The sequence below is a fragment of the Oncorhynchus masou genome, unplaced genomic scaffold (genome assembly GCF_036934945.1).
Source record: "Oncorhynchus masou masou isolate Uvic2021 unplaced genomic scaffold, UVic_Omas_1.1 unplaced_scaffold_1403, whole genome shotgun sequence".
NCBI lineage: Eukaryota > Metazoa > Chordata > Actinopteri > Salmoniformes > Salmonidae > Oncorhynchus > Oncorhynchus masou.
Genome location: NW_027003963.1, coordinates 96965 through 114563, shown reverse-complemented (window position 1 = coordinate 114563; position 17599 = coordinate 96965). Strand labels below are relative to the sequence as shown.

The following is a 17599-nucleotide window of genomic DNA, read 5'->3' as shown; positions in this document are numbered from 1 at the left end:
CTTCCAGTTCTCTGCTGCCAATGACTGGAATGAACTGCAAAAATCACTGAAGCTGGAGACTCAAATCTCCCTCACTATCTTTAAGCACCAGCTGTCAGAGCAGCTCACAGATCACTGCACCTGTACATAGCCCATCTGTAAACTGCCCATCCAACTACCTAACCCCCATACTGTATTTATTTATTTATTTTGCTCCTTTGCACCCCAGTATCTCTACTTGCACATTCATCTTTTGCACATCTACCATTCCAGTGTTTAATTGCTATATTGTAATTACCTCACCACCATAGCCCTAGATCCCTTATCTAACCTCATTTGCACTAACTTTTTCTACTGTATTATTGACTGTATGCTTGTTTATTCCATGTGTGACACTGTGCTGTTGTATGTGTCGAACTGCTGTGCTTTATCTTGGCCATGTTGCAGACGTAAATGTGAACTTCTTCTCAACTAGCCTACCTGGTTAAATAAAGGTGAAATAAAAAATAAAATAAATATAAACATTGTGTTGTGACCCCTCTGCCAGAAGAAGATCCAGTTACCCCGACTACACAAGTGCCTCGCTCCCCTGGGAAGTTGGCCGAGGAAAGGTTGCAGCGTTTTCAGTGTAAGGATTTATTACTATGTTTGGCTACTTACTCTTCAGTGCATTTTACATTACTCTTCCATATCTATTTTGTAGCTGCCTAAAAATGTGTTATTAAAAGGGTCTTTAAGGGTTTTTCACCTATTGCGGATTACAGCTTCAAAGTACTTTCCAGTGTTTCCAGTTTTCTATGAAATACGACCTGTAATTAATTACAATATGAGGGACATAATTAAACATTTTTGGAGGGAAAACTAAGTATTAAATAAAACAATTATCTGCTGTTTTCCTCCCCACATTATTACATTAAGATGTAATGTGGGAACATACATGTAACTTCCAAAATAATGGAAACACTATTGAGATTCTAAAACATACATTCTACACCGGAGTGGAGCTGCTCAGAACACCCAGAACCCTCCTGTTGTCCCCCAAGTTTTTAGAATATGAACTTTTAAAGTCAGATTTTCACTGGACAGTTACTTTAAAGCTCCTCATACCAGCTCCTTTCATTGCCCTTACACTTCACGTCTGATCAATGACTTAAATGTACATTTTAAATGTCAAAACTCTGAAAAATATTCAAGTTGACACAGTAATGGAAATATACCAAACATGTATCTTCATTATATAATTGTAGTCTCCATGAGTATGTGTTTAACTGGGTGTGTGGGTGATATAACAGAGCTGGATTATACATTTCATACTAATACAAATATTTTTACTGTATCTGATCTTACTGCATCTCCCTTCTGCATCTGAGATTCTGACCTTATTAAAGTACTATATCTCTCCCTTAATTCCAGGCCCATCTGAGGTGTTAGGTGAACGCGTTGTCAAGAAGGATGAGGCATATAGGGTAATAGACACATTTACATGATTTCTGTCCTCAGTGGTCATGCTGATCATGTTCCTGTAATATGATATTTCAAGCTCAAAGCTAAATGTCTCTGTTTAAGGTTGAATAAGGTTGATTTTCAGCATGTTGTGTACAGATGTAGCATCTTAATTTGTCCTATAATGTCACAGCAAAATAATCATGCAGCAACAGGATTTTACATTTAGGCCGTAATGTTGCTTGATTGTTGATTAGGCTATTAGCTGGCCAAAAGTAGGCTACATGAAAAGAGCAATTCTATTAAAAATATTGGTGTGGGTTTTCAGTGAATTTATTTCAATCAGGAAGCTCCCTTGCAGGAAAATTCTCAGCAACAAAAGATTGATCAAATTAAGACCCTACATCTGTATGTACATTTTCAACCAAAATGATGTAAAGTGAATTACAATAAAATATATACTGTAACTGTGCGGCTCTAATGTAATCACTGTTTTTGTGGATGTATTATTTACCGAAAGCCCCATCCAGAGATTTTAGCCCCATCCTTTTCCAAACCAGAGAAGGGCTTGAGAGAAAAGACTCATCAGGGAAAACATGGAGAACAAAAGGTGGGTAATGACTAGGATTGTGCTGAGTTGGCTACTCTGAAGAAATGTACTTCCATAATATCCAAGATAGCAGCCACCCACTTTTGTTGTTCTATTACATTGTGTGATCTTGCTCTAATTGAAGTGTAGTGGGTGAGATCTTTATCTTTTTTAGAGGTTCACTGAGAAAAAATGGAATCGTTTCTTGTGGACAGTTTGGCAATGTTATGGCTGCCGCTTTAACAGGGGTATACTGGACCTTAAAATATGATTTATTACCTGTGTTAAAATGGAAAGATACGTGACAAATTCATGTTAAAAGTATAGTCACTTTCCTTTTTCCAAACATATTGCCTTTGCTGATGTAACATTGACAATATCAGTAAGATAGGCATCACAACTACAGCCTTCGTATGAATTCAGCCCCAACAAGGCCCGCCAGACTAGGTATTAATGTGCCATTATTCTAAATGGAAGCTATTGTGCTTCATCGCCAAAAGACCAGAATTCTAGATTCAATGTCGTAATATACTAAACATGTTAAGCTTTGAATTCAACTTTTTATAGGAATTGGAAGAGAAAGAGCCAGTGACAAATGCCAGAGAATCTAAACCAAGGAAGGAGAGGTCCTCAGGAGAAACAACCCAAGGTACCATGACACTTCACTTTCAATGACATCGGATTTGGTAAAACTTTGTTATAAAAAATGAATAAGCATATGAATAAGCATTTACAAACTATTAAAAAGGTTTACGTATGTTTTGCATGTGGTGGACAACATATAAGAGCTGCTGATAAGTAATTGATAATAATCAGATTTTCCCCCACATTATTACAATAAGACATAATGCGGGAAGCAACAGGTAACTGCCAAAATAATGGAATCACTTGAGTAAATGAGGTACACAAAATATATTGAAAGCATGTGCTTCCACACAGGTGTGGTTCTTAAGTTAATTAGGCAATTAACATCCCTTCATGCTTAAGGTCATGTATAAAAATGCTAGGCAGGCCATTATTTTGGCCACCAAGGTTCTACCCCCACTGGATGAAAAAGCCCCATCCACAGGAAACAAGTGATCACTGAATAAATGAAACATGAAACCCCCTCACAGCACTAGCACTCCTGATGGCATGGCAGTGCTTTGAGCCATACTACAGGGCTTCATGTTGAATCAACTGCAGTCAATGCAAGCAATGCAGGAGCAGGTTAGCCAGCTACAGGAGGAGGTACAGAAAAGCAAGACAGATAAACATTGTGTTGTGACCCCTCTGCCAGAAGACGATATAGTTACCCTGATTGCACATGTACCTCCCTCTCCAGAGATATTGGCCCAGGAAAGGCTACAGTGTTTGCAACCTCTTTGGAATAAGGAATTGAGACCAAACACTCATGAGAAGTTTCAAGTGTTTAATGTCAAGGATAAAGTCAGCTGAGTGCATACATTTAGAAAGTTCACAACACTCCAGTCAATGCAGAGCAGTGAAGCCCCTGGGCCTGATGGCAACCCTATTGAATTCTATAAAGCCTTATCCTCTAAATTATCCCCTATCCTCAGCTCAATTGACAATGAAATCCTTTCTTGTCAGAAACTGCCACAAACACTTTCCCAGTCGACTATTTTGGTTTAGCTTAACAAAGACAAGAATCCCCTAGAGTGTGGCTCATACCGCCCTATAAGCCTTTTGGGCTTCGATTGTAAAATTCTTACTAAGATCCTCTCGCTCCGTTTAGAGACAGTGATGGCTAATATAATGAACTCTGACCAAACCGGATTTATCTCCGGTAGGGAATCTTTCTATAATATGTGCTGGCTATTTAATGTTATTTATACTGATCACTCAACTCTACAGCCAGAAGTTGGCATCTCTCTTGATGCTGAAAAGGCTTTCAACTGGGTTGAGTGGAAATATCTACAGTGCCTTGCGAAAGTATTCGGCCCCCTTGAACTTTGCGACCTTTTTCCACATTTCAGGCTTCAAACATAAAGATATAAAACTGTATTTTTTTGTGAAGAATCAACAACAAGTGGGACACAATCATGAAGTGGAACGACATTTATTGGATATTTCAAACTTTTTTAACAAATCAAAAACTGAAAAATTGGGCGTGCAAAATTATTCAGCCCCTTTACTTTCAGTGCAGCAAACTCTCTCCAGAAGTTCGGTGAGGATCTCTGAATGATCCAATGTTGACCTAAATGACTAATGATGATAAATACAATCCACCTGTGTGTAATCAAGTCTCCGTATAAATGCACCTGCACTTTGATAGTCTCAGAGGTCCGTTAAAAGCGCAGAGAGCATCATGAAGAACAAGGAACAAACCAGGCAGGTCCGAGATACTGTTGTGAAGAAGTTTAAAGCCGGATTTGGATACAAAAAGATTTCCCAAGCTTTAAACATCCCAAGGAGCACTGTGCAAGCGATAATATTGAAATGGAAGGAGTATCAGACCACTGCAAATTTACCAAGACCTGGCCGTCCCTCTAAACTTTCAGCTCATACAAGGAGAAGACTGATCAGAAATGCAGCCAAGAGGCCCATGATCACTCTGGATGAACTGCAGAGATCTACAGCTGAGGTGGGAGACTCTGTCCATAGGACAACAATCAGTCGTATATTGCACAAATCTGGCCTTTATGGAAGAGTGGCAAGAAGAAAGCCATTTCTTACAGATATCCATAAAAAGTGTCATTTAAAGTTTGCCACAAGCAACCTGGGAGACACACCAAACATGTGGAAGAAGGTGCTCTGGTCAGATGAAACCAAAATTGAACTTTTTGGCAACAATGCAAAACGTTATGTTTGGCGTAAAAGCAACACAGCTCATCACCCTGAATACACCATCTCCACTGTCAAATATGGTGGTGGCAGCATCATGGTTTGGGCCTGCTTTTCTTCAGCAGGGACAGGGAAGATGGTTAAAATTGATGGGAAGATGGATGGAGCCAAATACAGGACCATTCTGGAAGAAAACCTGATGGAGTCTGCAAAAGACCTGAGACTGGGACGGAGATTTGTCTTCCAACAAGACAATGATCCAAAACATAAAGCAAAATCTACAATGGAATGTTTCAAAAATAAACATATTCAGGTGTTAGAATGGCCAAGTCAAAGTCCAAACCTGAATCCAATCGAGAATCTGCTGAAAGAACTGAAAACTGCTGTTCACAAATGCTCTGCATCCAACCTCACTGAGCTCGAGCTGTTTTGCAAGGAGGAATGGGAAAAAATTTCAGTCTCTCGATGTGCAAAACTGATAGAGACATACCCTAAGCGACTTACAGCTGTAATCGCAGCAAAAGGTGGCGCTACAAAGTATTAACTTAAGGGGGCTGAATAATTTTGCATGCCCAATTTTTCAGTTTTTGATTTGTTAAAAAGTTTGAAATATCCAATAAATGTCATTCCACTTCATGATTGTTTCCCACTTGTAGTTGATTCTTCACAAAAAAATACAGTTTTATATCTTTATGTTTGAAGCCTGAAATGTGACAAAAGGTCGCAAAGTTCAAGGGGGCCGAATACTTTCGCAAGGCACTGTATGGTAACAAAGTATTAAGCGTATCCATACATCATCATTTTGCATAAGGCATGGACTTATTCAGTTTAAGGTTTTGCACCATCTCTATTACAAAAATATATACTAAAAAATATATCCAAATGTTGATCCCAAGTGTTTGTGATGCCACCAGAGTCCAGCGACTATGGGACATGTGTTTTGGTCATGCCAATCTTTGAGTGGCCTCTGGGACCCCATTTTTTGAGGCATTCTCACGTATGTGTAATACAACTGTTAGCCCAAACCCGGTCACTGCCATTTTTGGGGTACTTCCTTTAAACCAGAATGCTACCACGCATCAAGCAAATGATGCATGGTTGTCTGCAAATCCGCCCTCCTTTTTGCAGAGGTTTAAGGAGGTGATGTCATCTCTGCCTCTGGAGAAGGTTAGGTACACTGTGCTTGGGTCCCGACAAAAGTTTGACTTTACCTGGTCCCCATTAATACAATACATGGAGAGCCTATCTTTTACTTGGTGCAATTTGCATAGTTTGGTAAGCATATCTGTTCTTGTGGCCATTTGTGCCGATAAGAAATTTTATAGAACTTTTTTCCCCATTGTTTTTGATTCTATTACCGTTTGTTTCTGTTTTTCTTTCCCATTTAACTTACTTTTATGGATGCCTTGTCACGCCCTGACCTTAGAGAGCCTGTTTATTTCTCTATTTGGTTAGGTCAGGGTGTGATTTGGGTGGGCATTCTAGTTTATCTATTTCTTTGTTGGCTTAGTATGGTTCCCAATCAGAGGCTGCTGTTTATCGTTGTCTCTGATTGGGGATCATATTTAGGCAGCCCTTTTTCCCATCTCCATCTTCCCATCTTCTTTTTCCCATCTTCAGGGATCTTGTTTGTGTGTAGTTGCTTTCTGCGCTGCATATATCTTTACGTTCGGTTTGCATTTAGTTGCTTTTTGGTGTCATTGAAAATAAAAGTATAATGTACGCCTACCACCCTGCACCTTGGTCTCCTTCCGACGACGGACGTAACATGCCTTGGTGGGTGGTTTGGAGGTGAGGGAGGGAGGGAGGGAAGGAGTGGAGGGTGGTTGGTTGGTAGGGAGGGAGTGGAGGGTGGGTGGTTGGTTGGTTGGTAGGGAGGGAGGGAGGAAGGGAATGGAGTGAGAAGAGAATGAGGGTTTAGGTTTGGACTGTTTTTGATGTTATATCTGAAAATCTATAAATTAAGTAAAACAACAACAAAAAATAAAGTTCACAACACATTTTATACTCTTCCCTTGTAGGTGTCACTTCCCCAGCAATACCTTTTATGGCCCCAATGAGTTTCCCTCCTTTCCCCTGTGGAATGTCCATGCTCCTCTCTTTGTTTAACTAGATCAGAATCACAACCAGTCCATCTTCATTGTTCTGGGCCTGACCCTGCTCTCTGATCCGAGGCAATTTCCTCTTATCTGATTATGTCAACTTTTCTCACTTAGCATACAAACAGTTTCAGGTCCTATACTCACAGTAGTCGTACACTACACAGGATACAAACAAACTGCAGTTTAACTAGAAACATGTTACATTTTAACAGAATCCATCAGTCTCCATTGTGAATTGTTAATAAAAAGGATGGACCCCTTTAAGGGTTTTTCACCTATTGTGGATTACAGCTTTAATTAAAATATATTTTATTAATTATCTATTAATTATCTATTATTATTATTATCTATTAAATAAGTTTCCTATTAAATATGACCTATAATGAATTACCATATTAGGGACATAATTACAATTTTTGGGAGGGAAAACGTAAGTGCTTAAAAAAACTCATTTACATTAAGATGTAATGTGGGAACATACAGATAACTGCCAAAATAATGGAAACACTATTGAGATTCAAAAACATACATTCTACACCGGAGTGGAGCTGCTCAGAACACCCAGAACCCTCCTGTTGTCCCCCAAGTTTTTAGAATATGAACTTTTAAAGTCAGATTTTCACTGGACAGTTACTTTAAAGCTCCTCATACCAGTTCCTTTCGTTGCCCTTACACTTCACGTCTGATCAATGACTTAAATGTACATGTGGTTTCTGAGTTAATTAAGCAATTAACATCCGTGCATGTTTAAGGTCATATAAAATGCTAGGCACACATTATTTATTCTATTATTCTGGCTACCAAGGCTATGCCCCCATAGGATGGCAATGCCCCCACCCACAGGGCATACGTGATCACTGAATGGTTTGAGTGTGAAAGTGATGTAAAACACATGCCATGGCTGTCTCTGTCACCAGATCTCAACTCAGCTGATGGGAAATTCTGGAGCCCTGCCTGAAACAGCATTTTCCACCACCATTAACAAAACACCAAATTATTATATTTCTTATATAAGAATGGTGTCACATCCCCCCAAGGCAGGAAGCCTCGTGGTTAGAGCATTGGACATATAACTGAAAGGTTCCTAGATTGAATCCCCAAGCTGACATGGTAAAAATCTGTCATTCTGCCCCTGAACAAGGCAGTTAACCCACTGTTCCTAGGCTGTCATTGACAATAAGGATTTGACTTGCCTAGTTAAAATAAAAAATATAGACATTGAACTTGAAACCCTGTATGGATCCAGCTGTATATTTTGGGGGGATGCAGATCTCTGAAATACAGTGGAACGAAGTAACCTTTTGTTTTCACTGGCACACAAATCCAAAGTAATTTCAGTTTGCAAAATTGAATGTTTCTAATTGAAACAGTCACCTTAACTTGATTCATTAACGTGGTTCTTCAATCATTACTTCCCTTTGGAGTTTAGGAGCTTGATGGATTTTCTGATAATATCTGAATTCACCTTTAAATGCCTGCTTCCATTTCTGTGAGTTGTTGTGTCACAGAGTTGATCTGCCTCTGCTTGCTTTAACTTAATCCAAAGTACAGTGTATACACCTGTTAGTGTGGTTTTCTGCTACACGTTGAAGAGGATTTGTAATCATGGTTAACTTTTCATTTCTATTTACAGGACCTTGTCTCAGGGAGCTGTTGTCAAAGGCTGGACTAGAAGATCATTATGAAAACAAGCTGATGTTGAGTACTGTCCTTGAGATAAATGCTGATACTACATCAGATGAACCTCTTACCACTATGCAGTCACTTCCAGGGGCCTTCCTGAAGAAATTAATGATGACAAATGTGAATGCAAGGAGTGTGAAATGTCTGACCACTGACCAGGAGTTTTCCTATTGTGGTGTAGACAACCTGAACACTGACTCTGATAACAGTGATGTCATTAATCCACTGGACCTGATTACTGCCCTGTTTCTGTGTTCAGATGGTTTCCTGCAGCAGGAGATGGTCCAGAAAATGTCCATGTGTCAGTTTGCTGTTCCTCTTCTGCTGCCCAACTGTGACACAAAACAAAGCACTTTGATGCTGTGGGCCTTGAGGGACATAGTGAAGAAGTTTAGATCGTCTTCACAAACAGCCACAAAGGCTTTTGTGGAAGAGAGAATAGTTCTCTCTGATATTCCCATGGTGTCATTTGTTAAGTTAGGAGAGAGCAGCTTGTCCAAGTCTCAGATCTTGAACAAGTTGCTAAGTAACCCTCAACAGTACCATGACACATTTGTTCATCGTGATATGGAATGTGGAGATGCATCTCGACAAATCTCAGATGGCCTTGTTGAAATAATTTGGTACCTTCCATGTGGGAACAGAAACATAGACATTTTGACAGAGCCTGTGGCTGTTGCCAATCTCAGAGGAGATATCAGGTCATTTGAAACAGAGTTCTCCTTTCTGTGTCAAACATCAGCGGCAGTTTACATTTTCACTGATGACTTAGAGGTAGAATTCTTCAAGATCTTGAAAAGCAAAAAAACTAAGGCAGAGTTATTTCTGGTTGTCAACTCTCAAAGAAAAATGTTCAAGGTAGACATATTGAAAACACTTATCAGAAACTGCGGTATCAATGAAAAAAACGTGATTGTGAAAAATAAACAGAATGATGCAGAATTTGTCAAAATCCTGCAGTCCTCTGTGGGTGACATCATCAAAAAACGTCCAAAACGACTGACAATTGAGAACATGGCTGACATGGCTCATCAGATGGGGATTTGGGTTGATGAAGACTGTGATGAGTGTCAGAGTGCTTGGAAGATGGCAGATGAAATCACCAGGAACATCACAGACCCAATCAAATTCAAAAATGAAAAGCTACCTTTACAAGGTCAAATCTGGAAAGAGCTTTCCCATTTGGAGAAAGAGAGATGTCGGCTGAGAAATGCAGGGGATCAAGAAATTGAACACTACAGGAGCTCTCTGAAGAAAAAGGAGAAAGAGCTGAGAGAGAAGCAACATACATTTGACATGCCAGATGCCATGACAAGATTCATTTCTGGATTGTCAGGTTCAGGACCTGAGCGTTCCTATTTCCTCAAATGGATGCAGATAAATCTGGACAATCTGTCACGACAGAATCTGTCTGTCTTAAGGGGCCGGTACAAAGATCTTTGCCAAAATTCTCAGGAGAAAAAAGATGACATTAAAGATTTGGATAAGCAGTTATCTGACTGTTCCCTGGGACTTGAACACTTCCTGCGTGAGTTGGGCCAGTTATATGAAGCTTCCTGCTCCCTTCCTGAAAGTAGCCAACATCGGAAACAGATGGAGAATCTCCCTGGATTGTGTGCTCAGATGCTGTTGGATGGTTTCCCCGTTGAGCTTCTGGATGGAGATGCATCAAATATCCCTCTGAAATGGATATTGGCTGTTCTGACTCAGCTTCATACTCTTGTCCAATCCAACAGCAAGATCCGGGTTGTGACAGTTTTGGGGGTCCAAAGCACAGGGAAGTCCACTCTCCTCAACACCATGTTTGGGGTCCAGTTTGCTGTCAGCAGTGGAAGATGCACCAGAGGGGCCTTCATGCTGCTGATTAAAGTCAACAAAGAACTCAAGGAGGAACTGAAATGTGACTTCATCATGGTGATTGACACAGAGGGGTTGAAATCACCTGAGTTGGCTCAACTAGATGATAGCCATGAACATGACAATGAACTGGCCACACTGGTAATAGGACTCAGTGATGTCACTATCATCAACATGGCCATGGAGAACAACACAGAGATGAAAGACATTCTACAGATTGTTGTTCATGCTTTTATCAGGATGAAGGAAGTGGGGAAGAAGCCAGTATGTCATTTTGTGCATCAGAATGTGTCAGACATGTCTGCTCATGACAACAACATGAGAGACAGAAAGAAGTTGTTGGAACAGTTGAATGAAATGACCCAGGCAGCAGCCAGAATGGAGAAGAAGGAGAATATCACTAAGTTCACTGATGTGATGGAGTATGATTCAGACACAAGCAGCTGCTACATCCCAGGACTCTGGCATGGGACTCCCCCGATGGCTCCAGTCAATGCTGGCTACAGTGAGGCTGTGTACAGCTTCAAGAAGACCTTAATTAAAGATTTCAGAAAACACCAGAGAAATTACGACTTGACACATTTCCTAAAGTGGACACAAAGCTTGTGGGAGGCAGTGACATTTGAGAAATTCATCTTTAGTTTCAGAAACAGCCTGGTTGCAGATGCATACTCCAGATTATGTTCTGAGTACAATGGTTGGGAATGGGCCTTCCAGAAGGAGATGTATAAATGGATGGTCAGTGCTGAAACTAAAATATCCAATACTGTCATGTCAGATCAACATCCCCAGAGGTCAAGAGATGTGCTACAAGACTTGATGATAGAAGCATCTGAGAAGCTTTCAGAGGGAGAAAAGGAAATCCAAGACAATCTAGTGAAATACTTTGAAAAGCAAGATGGCCATGTCAATCTGGTGGAAAAATACAAGGAGGACTTTGTGTCCAGTGCCAAAACACTGAGACGAGAGACAGAAAACACAGTGAAAAACAAACTGCAAGGAGCTGTTGAGATCAAAGAGGGAATGACAGAACTGGATGACATCAAGTGCTCACAAGCAAGTACACTAGAAAGAAAAGTGCTGGCTTTGCTTCAAACGTGTAAACAGAACAAATCTGTCCTATCGGATGAGGCCCTCAGAGATGATTTTGAAAGAATGTGGAAGAAAACTCTGTCTGAGATTAAATTCAGAGGACTCCCAAGAAGACATGTTGCTCAGGATGCCTCCAGAATTTTACATGACCATTTATCTATGAGGTCGGGTTACGTCAATAGTATGTTGGTTGGAAACAGCTTGGTTGATTGTGGGAAGACACCCTTTGTTGTAGAGTCAGGGGATTGGTGGCCGAAGACTAAAGGCTTTGTGATGCGCTTGAATAGAGACCATCTCAGGATGAAATTGCAAGAGTTGTGTGACAACATCATAAAAAGGTGTCAGGAGTTTATAACCCAGAAGGTGAAAAACAAAACAGATTACCATGATACTTTCATCAAAGAGCTGCTTGAAATAATTGATGAAACATCTCAACAAAACAAGAAACGTAAAGTTCCTGAGGAATGTGAGGTTAAACTGAAGCTGCACATCTGTGGCATAGCAGCAAGAACATTTCAGAAGAAACATGATGATTTCATTGCATTCAATGACCCAAGGAAGTGTCTGGAACAGTCTAAGAACAAGTACCTTACTGAGTTCATAGACTTGTTTCATAACCGAGACCAGTGCCTAAATAAAGCTGAGGACTTCACAAAGCTCTGTTTGCAGCCAGCTGTACAGGACTATGTGACCAAAATGATATGTCCTGATGTGATTGATGAAGTGAAGACCGGTAAAGGGTCAGAGGATTACAGCACCCGAGGAGCTTTCCAGTTTCCATTTTGAAACAACTCCTGGCTGATGGAGAATATGAGACATTCAAAGACTTGACAAACAGAAATAACTCTCATGACACGAATATGTCACAGAATCAAAATATAAGGAGCCAGTCACCCAGAGTTGTTGAAATAATGTGCAGATCTGGAAATACACAACTGGATCACAGAAAGTCATTAACAAATACATTAATAAACTATATGACCTCTTAGCAATATACAGATCTGATGTTCCATAATGAAATAGCTAACATGTTGAATTGTATGTCAAAGGAACACAATATTCTAATCAAAGTACATCTACACAACTCATGATGTAGTAAGAAAATCATTATTAGTAAATGTAGTAATCAAACAAATGGAAGAAAAGTAAACGTGAACACAAATGGGTTAACCAACAGATTGAGCCTTTTGACCTTATTAACACAATACACAGGTAACTAAGGAGCTTGTCTAGATAAACACAATACACAGGTAACTAAGGAGCTTGTCTAGATAAACACAATACACAGGTAACTCAGGAGCTAATCTAGATAAACACAATACACAGGTAACTAAGGAGCGAGTCTAGATAAACACAATACACAGGTAACTAAGGAGCGAGTCTAGATAAACACAATACACAGGTAACTAAGGAGCGAGTCTAGATAAACACAATATAGAGGTAACTAAGGAGCTTGTCTAGATAAACACAATACACAGGTAACTAAGGAGCGAGTCTAGATAAACACAATACACAGGTAACTAAGGAGCGAGTCTAGATAAACACAATACACAGGTAACTAAGGAGCTAGTCTAGACAACACAATACACAGGTAACTAAGGAGCTAGTCTAGATAAACACAATACACAGGTAACTAAGGAGCTAGTCTAGATAAACACAATACACAGGTAACTAAGGAGCTAGTCTAGATAAACACAATACACAGGTAACTAAGGAGCGAGTCTAGATAAACACAATACACAGGTAACTAAGGAGCTAGTCTAGATAAACACAATACACAGGTAACTAAGGAGCTAGTCTAGATAAACACAATACACAGGTAACTAAGGAGCTAGTCTAGATAAACACAATACACAGGTAACTAAGGAGCTTGTCTAGATAAACACAATACACAGGTAACTAAGGAGCTAGTCTAGATAAACACAATACACAGGTAACAAATGAGCTAGTCTGACATTGTTTGTTTATTTTCAATTCTAATAATTATATTTCTCTCATTTACTTTTCCATCTGTCCTACAGTAGGGCTTGATATGCCTTAATCACAGATTATGAAGGATCATCATTGTAACGGCGTTCTTCGTTTGTCGAAAAAGTCGGACCGAAATGCAGCGTGTTGGTTACTCATGTTTTTAATGAAACAAAAAATGACGATACAAATACAAAACAACAAAATGGAACGTGAAACCTAATTACAGCCTATCTGGTGAAACTACACAGAGACAGGAACAATCACCCACGAAATACAAAGTGAAACCAAGGCTACCTAAATACGGTTCCCAATCAGAGACAACGAGAATCACCTGACTCTGATTGAGAACCGCCTCAAACAGCCAAACCTATGCAACACCCCTACTCAGCCGCAATCCCAATAACTACAAAACCCCACTATGAAATACAACAACATAAACCCATGTCACACCCTGGCCTGACCAACTAATTAACGAAAACACAAAATACTAAGACCAAGGCGTGACAATCATTTAGTGGTGGACTTTCCCTTTGTTTTTATTTGTTATTTGACCTTTTACTTTTTCATCTTAATGTAATTTTTTTATGTAGAGAATAATTTGTTGTTTCATATACAGGTTTTACACATGTATTGGTCTCTTAAATAATTTACTTAAACAAGAATGATTACTACGTAGACTGTAAATCTGTTTTAAATTGATCACACCTTCTAATAGTGATTTGTTCAATGACGTCATTGCTTTGAAAACATATTTATAATCAGTGAACATCAGTAATGTAACTTCATTAAAACTCTTCATGGATGCTTGATGTACACTACTGTTCAAAAGTTTGGGGTCACTTAGAAATGTCCTTGTTTTTTAAAGAAAAGCACATTTTTTTGTCCATTAAAATAACATAAAATTGATCAGAAATAAAGTGTAGACATTGTTAATGTTGTAAATGACTATTGTAGCTGGAAATGGTTGATTTTTTAAATGGAATATCTAGGCGTACAGAGGCCCATTATCAGCAACCATCACTCCTGTCTTCCAATGGTACGTTGTGTTAGCTAATCCAAGTTGATCATTTTAAATGGCTAATTGATCATTAGAAATCCCTTTTGCAATTTTGTTAGCACAGCTGAAAACTGTTGTCCTCATTTAAAGCAATAAAACTGGCCTTCTAAAGACTAGTTGAGTACCTGGAGCATCAGCATTTGTGGGTTCGATTACAGGCTCGAAATGGCCAGAAACAAAGACCTTTGTTCTCAAACTCATCAGTCTATTCTTGTTCTGAGAAATGAAGGCTGTTCTATGTGAGAAATTGTCAAGAAACTGAAGATCTCGTACAATGCTGTGTACTACTCCCTTCACAGAACAGAGCAAACTGTCTCTAACCAGGTAGAAAGAGGAGTGGGAGGCCACGGTGCATAACTGAGTAAGAGGACGAGTACATTAGTGTCTAGTTTGAGAAACAGACACCTCACAAGTCCTCAACTGGCAGCTTCATTAAATAGTACCCGCAAACACCAGTCTCAATGTTAACAGTGGAGGCGACTCCCGGGATGCTGGAATTCGAGGCAGAGTTTCTCTGTTCAGTGTCTGTTCTTTTGCCCTTCTTAAATATGTTCTTCTTATTGGCCAGTCTGGCTTTTTCTTTGCAAGTCCTCAATTACCCTCAACAGCCCTTCTCCTGTACCCCCAACAGCCCAACTCCAGTCCTCTTGTACCCCCAACAGCCCAACTCCAGTCCTCTAGTACCCCCAACAGCCCAACTCCAGTCCTCCAGTACCCCCAACAGCCCAACTCCAATCCTCCTGTACCCCCAACAGCCCAACTCCAGTCCTCCTGTACCCCCAACAGCCCAACTCCAGTTCCCCAGTACCCCCAACAGCCCAACTCCAGTCCTCCAGTACCCCCAACAGCCCAACTCCAGTCCTCCTGTACCCCCAACAGCCCAACTCCAGTCCTCCTGTACCCCCAACAGCCCAACTCCAGTCCTCCAGTACCCCCAACAGCCCAACTCCAGTCCTCCAGTACCCCCAACAGCCCAACTCCAGTCCTCTTGTACCCCCAACAGCCCAACTCCAGTCCTCTAGTACCCCCAACAGCCCAACTCCAGTCCTCCAGTACCCCCAACAGCCCAACTCCAATCCTCCTGTACCCCCAACAGCCCAACTCCAGTCCTCCTGTACCCCCAACAGCCCAACTCCAGTCCTCCTGTACCCCCAACAGCCCAACTCCAGTCCTCCAGTACCCCCAACAGCCCAACTCCAGTCCTCCAGTACCCCCAACAGCCCAACTCCAGTCCTCCTGTACCCCCAACAGCCCAACTCCAGTCCTCCAGTACCCCCAACAGCCCAACTCCAGTCCTCCAGTACCCCCAACAGCCCAACTCCAGTCCTCCTGTACCCTCAACAGCCCAACTCCAGTCCTCCAGTACCCCCAACAGCCCAACTCCAGTCCTCCAGTACCCCCAACAGCCCAACTCCAGTCCTCCTGTACCCCCAACAGCCCAACTCCAGTCCTCCAGTACCCCCAACAGCCCAACTCCAGTCCTCCAGTACCCCCAACAGCCCAACTCCAGTCCTCCTGTACCCCCAACAGCCCAACTCCAGTCCTCTAGTACCCTCAACAGCCCAACTCCAGTCCTCCTGTACCCCCAACAGCCCAACTCCAGTCCTCCTGTACCCCCAATAGCCCAACTCCAGTCCTCCTGTACCCCAACAGCCCATATCCAGTCCTCTAGTACCCCTGTTAGAGCCGATTTGGATATATTTGTATAAAAGACTGAACATACGGAGCTCCATGTATATTTGTGTAAAGATATTAAATATGAATGTATATGATGAAATATTAGGTACGTACCTTTTATGATTTATATTTACCTGATTGAGATATATTCATTTGTTGTTAGTGTTGTTAGTGTAACTCAGTTTTTGCCCCCCTCTTGCCTGTTCATTGTATTGTGGTAAGTGTGTGAGGATAAAGGCAGGAAGTTGGGCCTCCGGGAGAGGAGTCCTTGCTAGATGCGGGAGCGGTATAGTTTTTTGACCATACAGACAGGTCATAATATGTATTTTCCATCTCAAGTATTCTATGCTTTAAGTTGATTGGAGAATAATTTCTTTGTTAGATATAAGAAGAATAAACAATTTTGTTGCACCATATCCCTGGATGTCATTGAATGTTTGGAAACCTTGAGTGTGGACTGTATGCGTACCAAACAACTTCGCTTCAGGCTTGTGCAGTGGCTATGGTAAAGAGGAAAGGAAGCCAATACACCCCCAACAGCCCAACTCCAGTCCTCCAGTACCCCCAACAGCCCAACTCCAGTCCTCCAGTACCCCCAACAGCCCAACTCCAGTCCTCCTGTAACCCCAACAGCCCAACTCAGTACTCCAGTACCCCCAACAGCCCAACTCCAGTACTCCAGTACCCCCAACAGCCCAACTCCAGTCCTCCAGTACCCCCAACAGCCCAACTCCAGTCCTCCAGTACCCCCAACAGCCCAACTCCAGTCCTCCTGTAACCCCAACAGCCCAACTCAGTACTCCGGTACCCCCAACAGCACATCTAGGAGCAGTAGCTGTGTGGGCTTCTCAGCCCTCATCACAGTGGACTACCACCTGACTATCTTCATCACTGTGATAATGGCCAGGAGACTGGTGTAGACCATAGTGTCAGAGGTACTTCTCTCTCTCTCTCTCTTTTCTCTCTCTCTTTTCTCTCTCTCTCTCTCTCTCTCTCTCTCTTTTCTCTCTTTCTCTCTCTCTTTTCTCTCTTTCTCTCTCTCTTTTCTCTCTCTCTCTTTCCTCTCTCTCTTTCCTCTCCTCCATTTCTTCTCTCTCTCTTTCCTCTCCTCCATTTCTTCTCTCTTTCCTCTCCTCCATTTCTTCTCTCCTCTGCTCCATCTCTTGTCTCTCCTCTCCCTCTCCTCCATCTCTTCTCTCCTTTCTCCTCCATCTCTTCTCTCTCCTCTCTCCTCCATCTCTTGTCTCTCCCCCTCTCCTCCATCTCTTCTCTCTCCTCTCTCCTCCATCTCTTCTCTCTCCTCTATCTCTCCTCTCCTCCATCTCTTCTCTCTCCTCTCTCCTCTCCTCCATCTCTTCTCTCTCC

At 41.4% G+C, this 17599-nt stretch overlaps 1 protein-coding gene across 1 annotated transcript in view; it reads left to right on the top strand.

Moving 5' to 3' along the window:
• Positions 1-17154, top strand: part of LOC135530635 (interferon-induced very large GTPase 1-like) — a 40936-nt gene extending 23782 nt beyond the window's left edge. Inside the window, 7 exon segments of the mRNA XM_064958920.1 lie at positions 527-607; positions 1393-1445; positions 1943-2032; positions 2579-2660; positions 8531-12304; positions 12307-12428; positions 16960-17154. Coding sequence (XP_064814992.1) covers positions 527-607; positions 1393-1445; positions 1943-2032; positions 2579-2660; positions 8531-12304; positions 12307-12428; positions 16960-17154 — 4397 coding nt within the window.
• Positions 17155-17599: the final 445 nt, after the last annotated feature.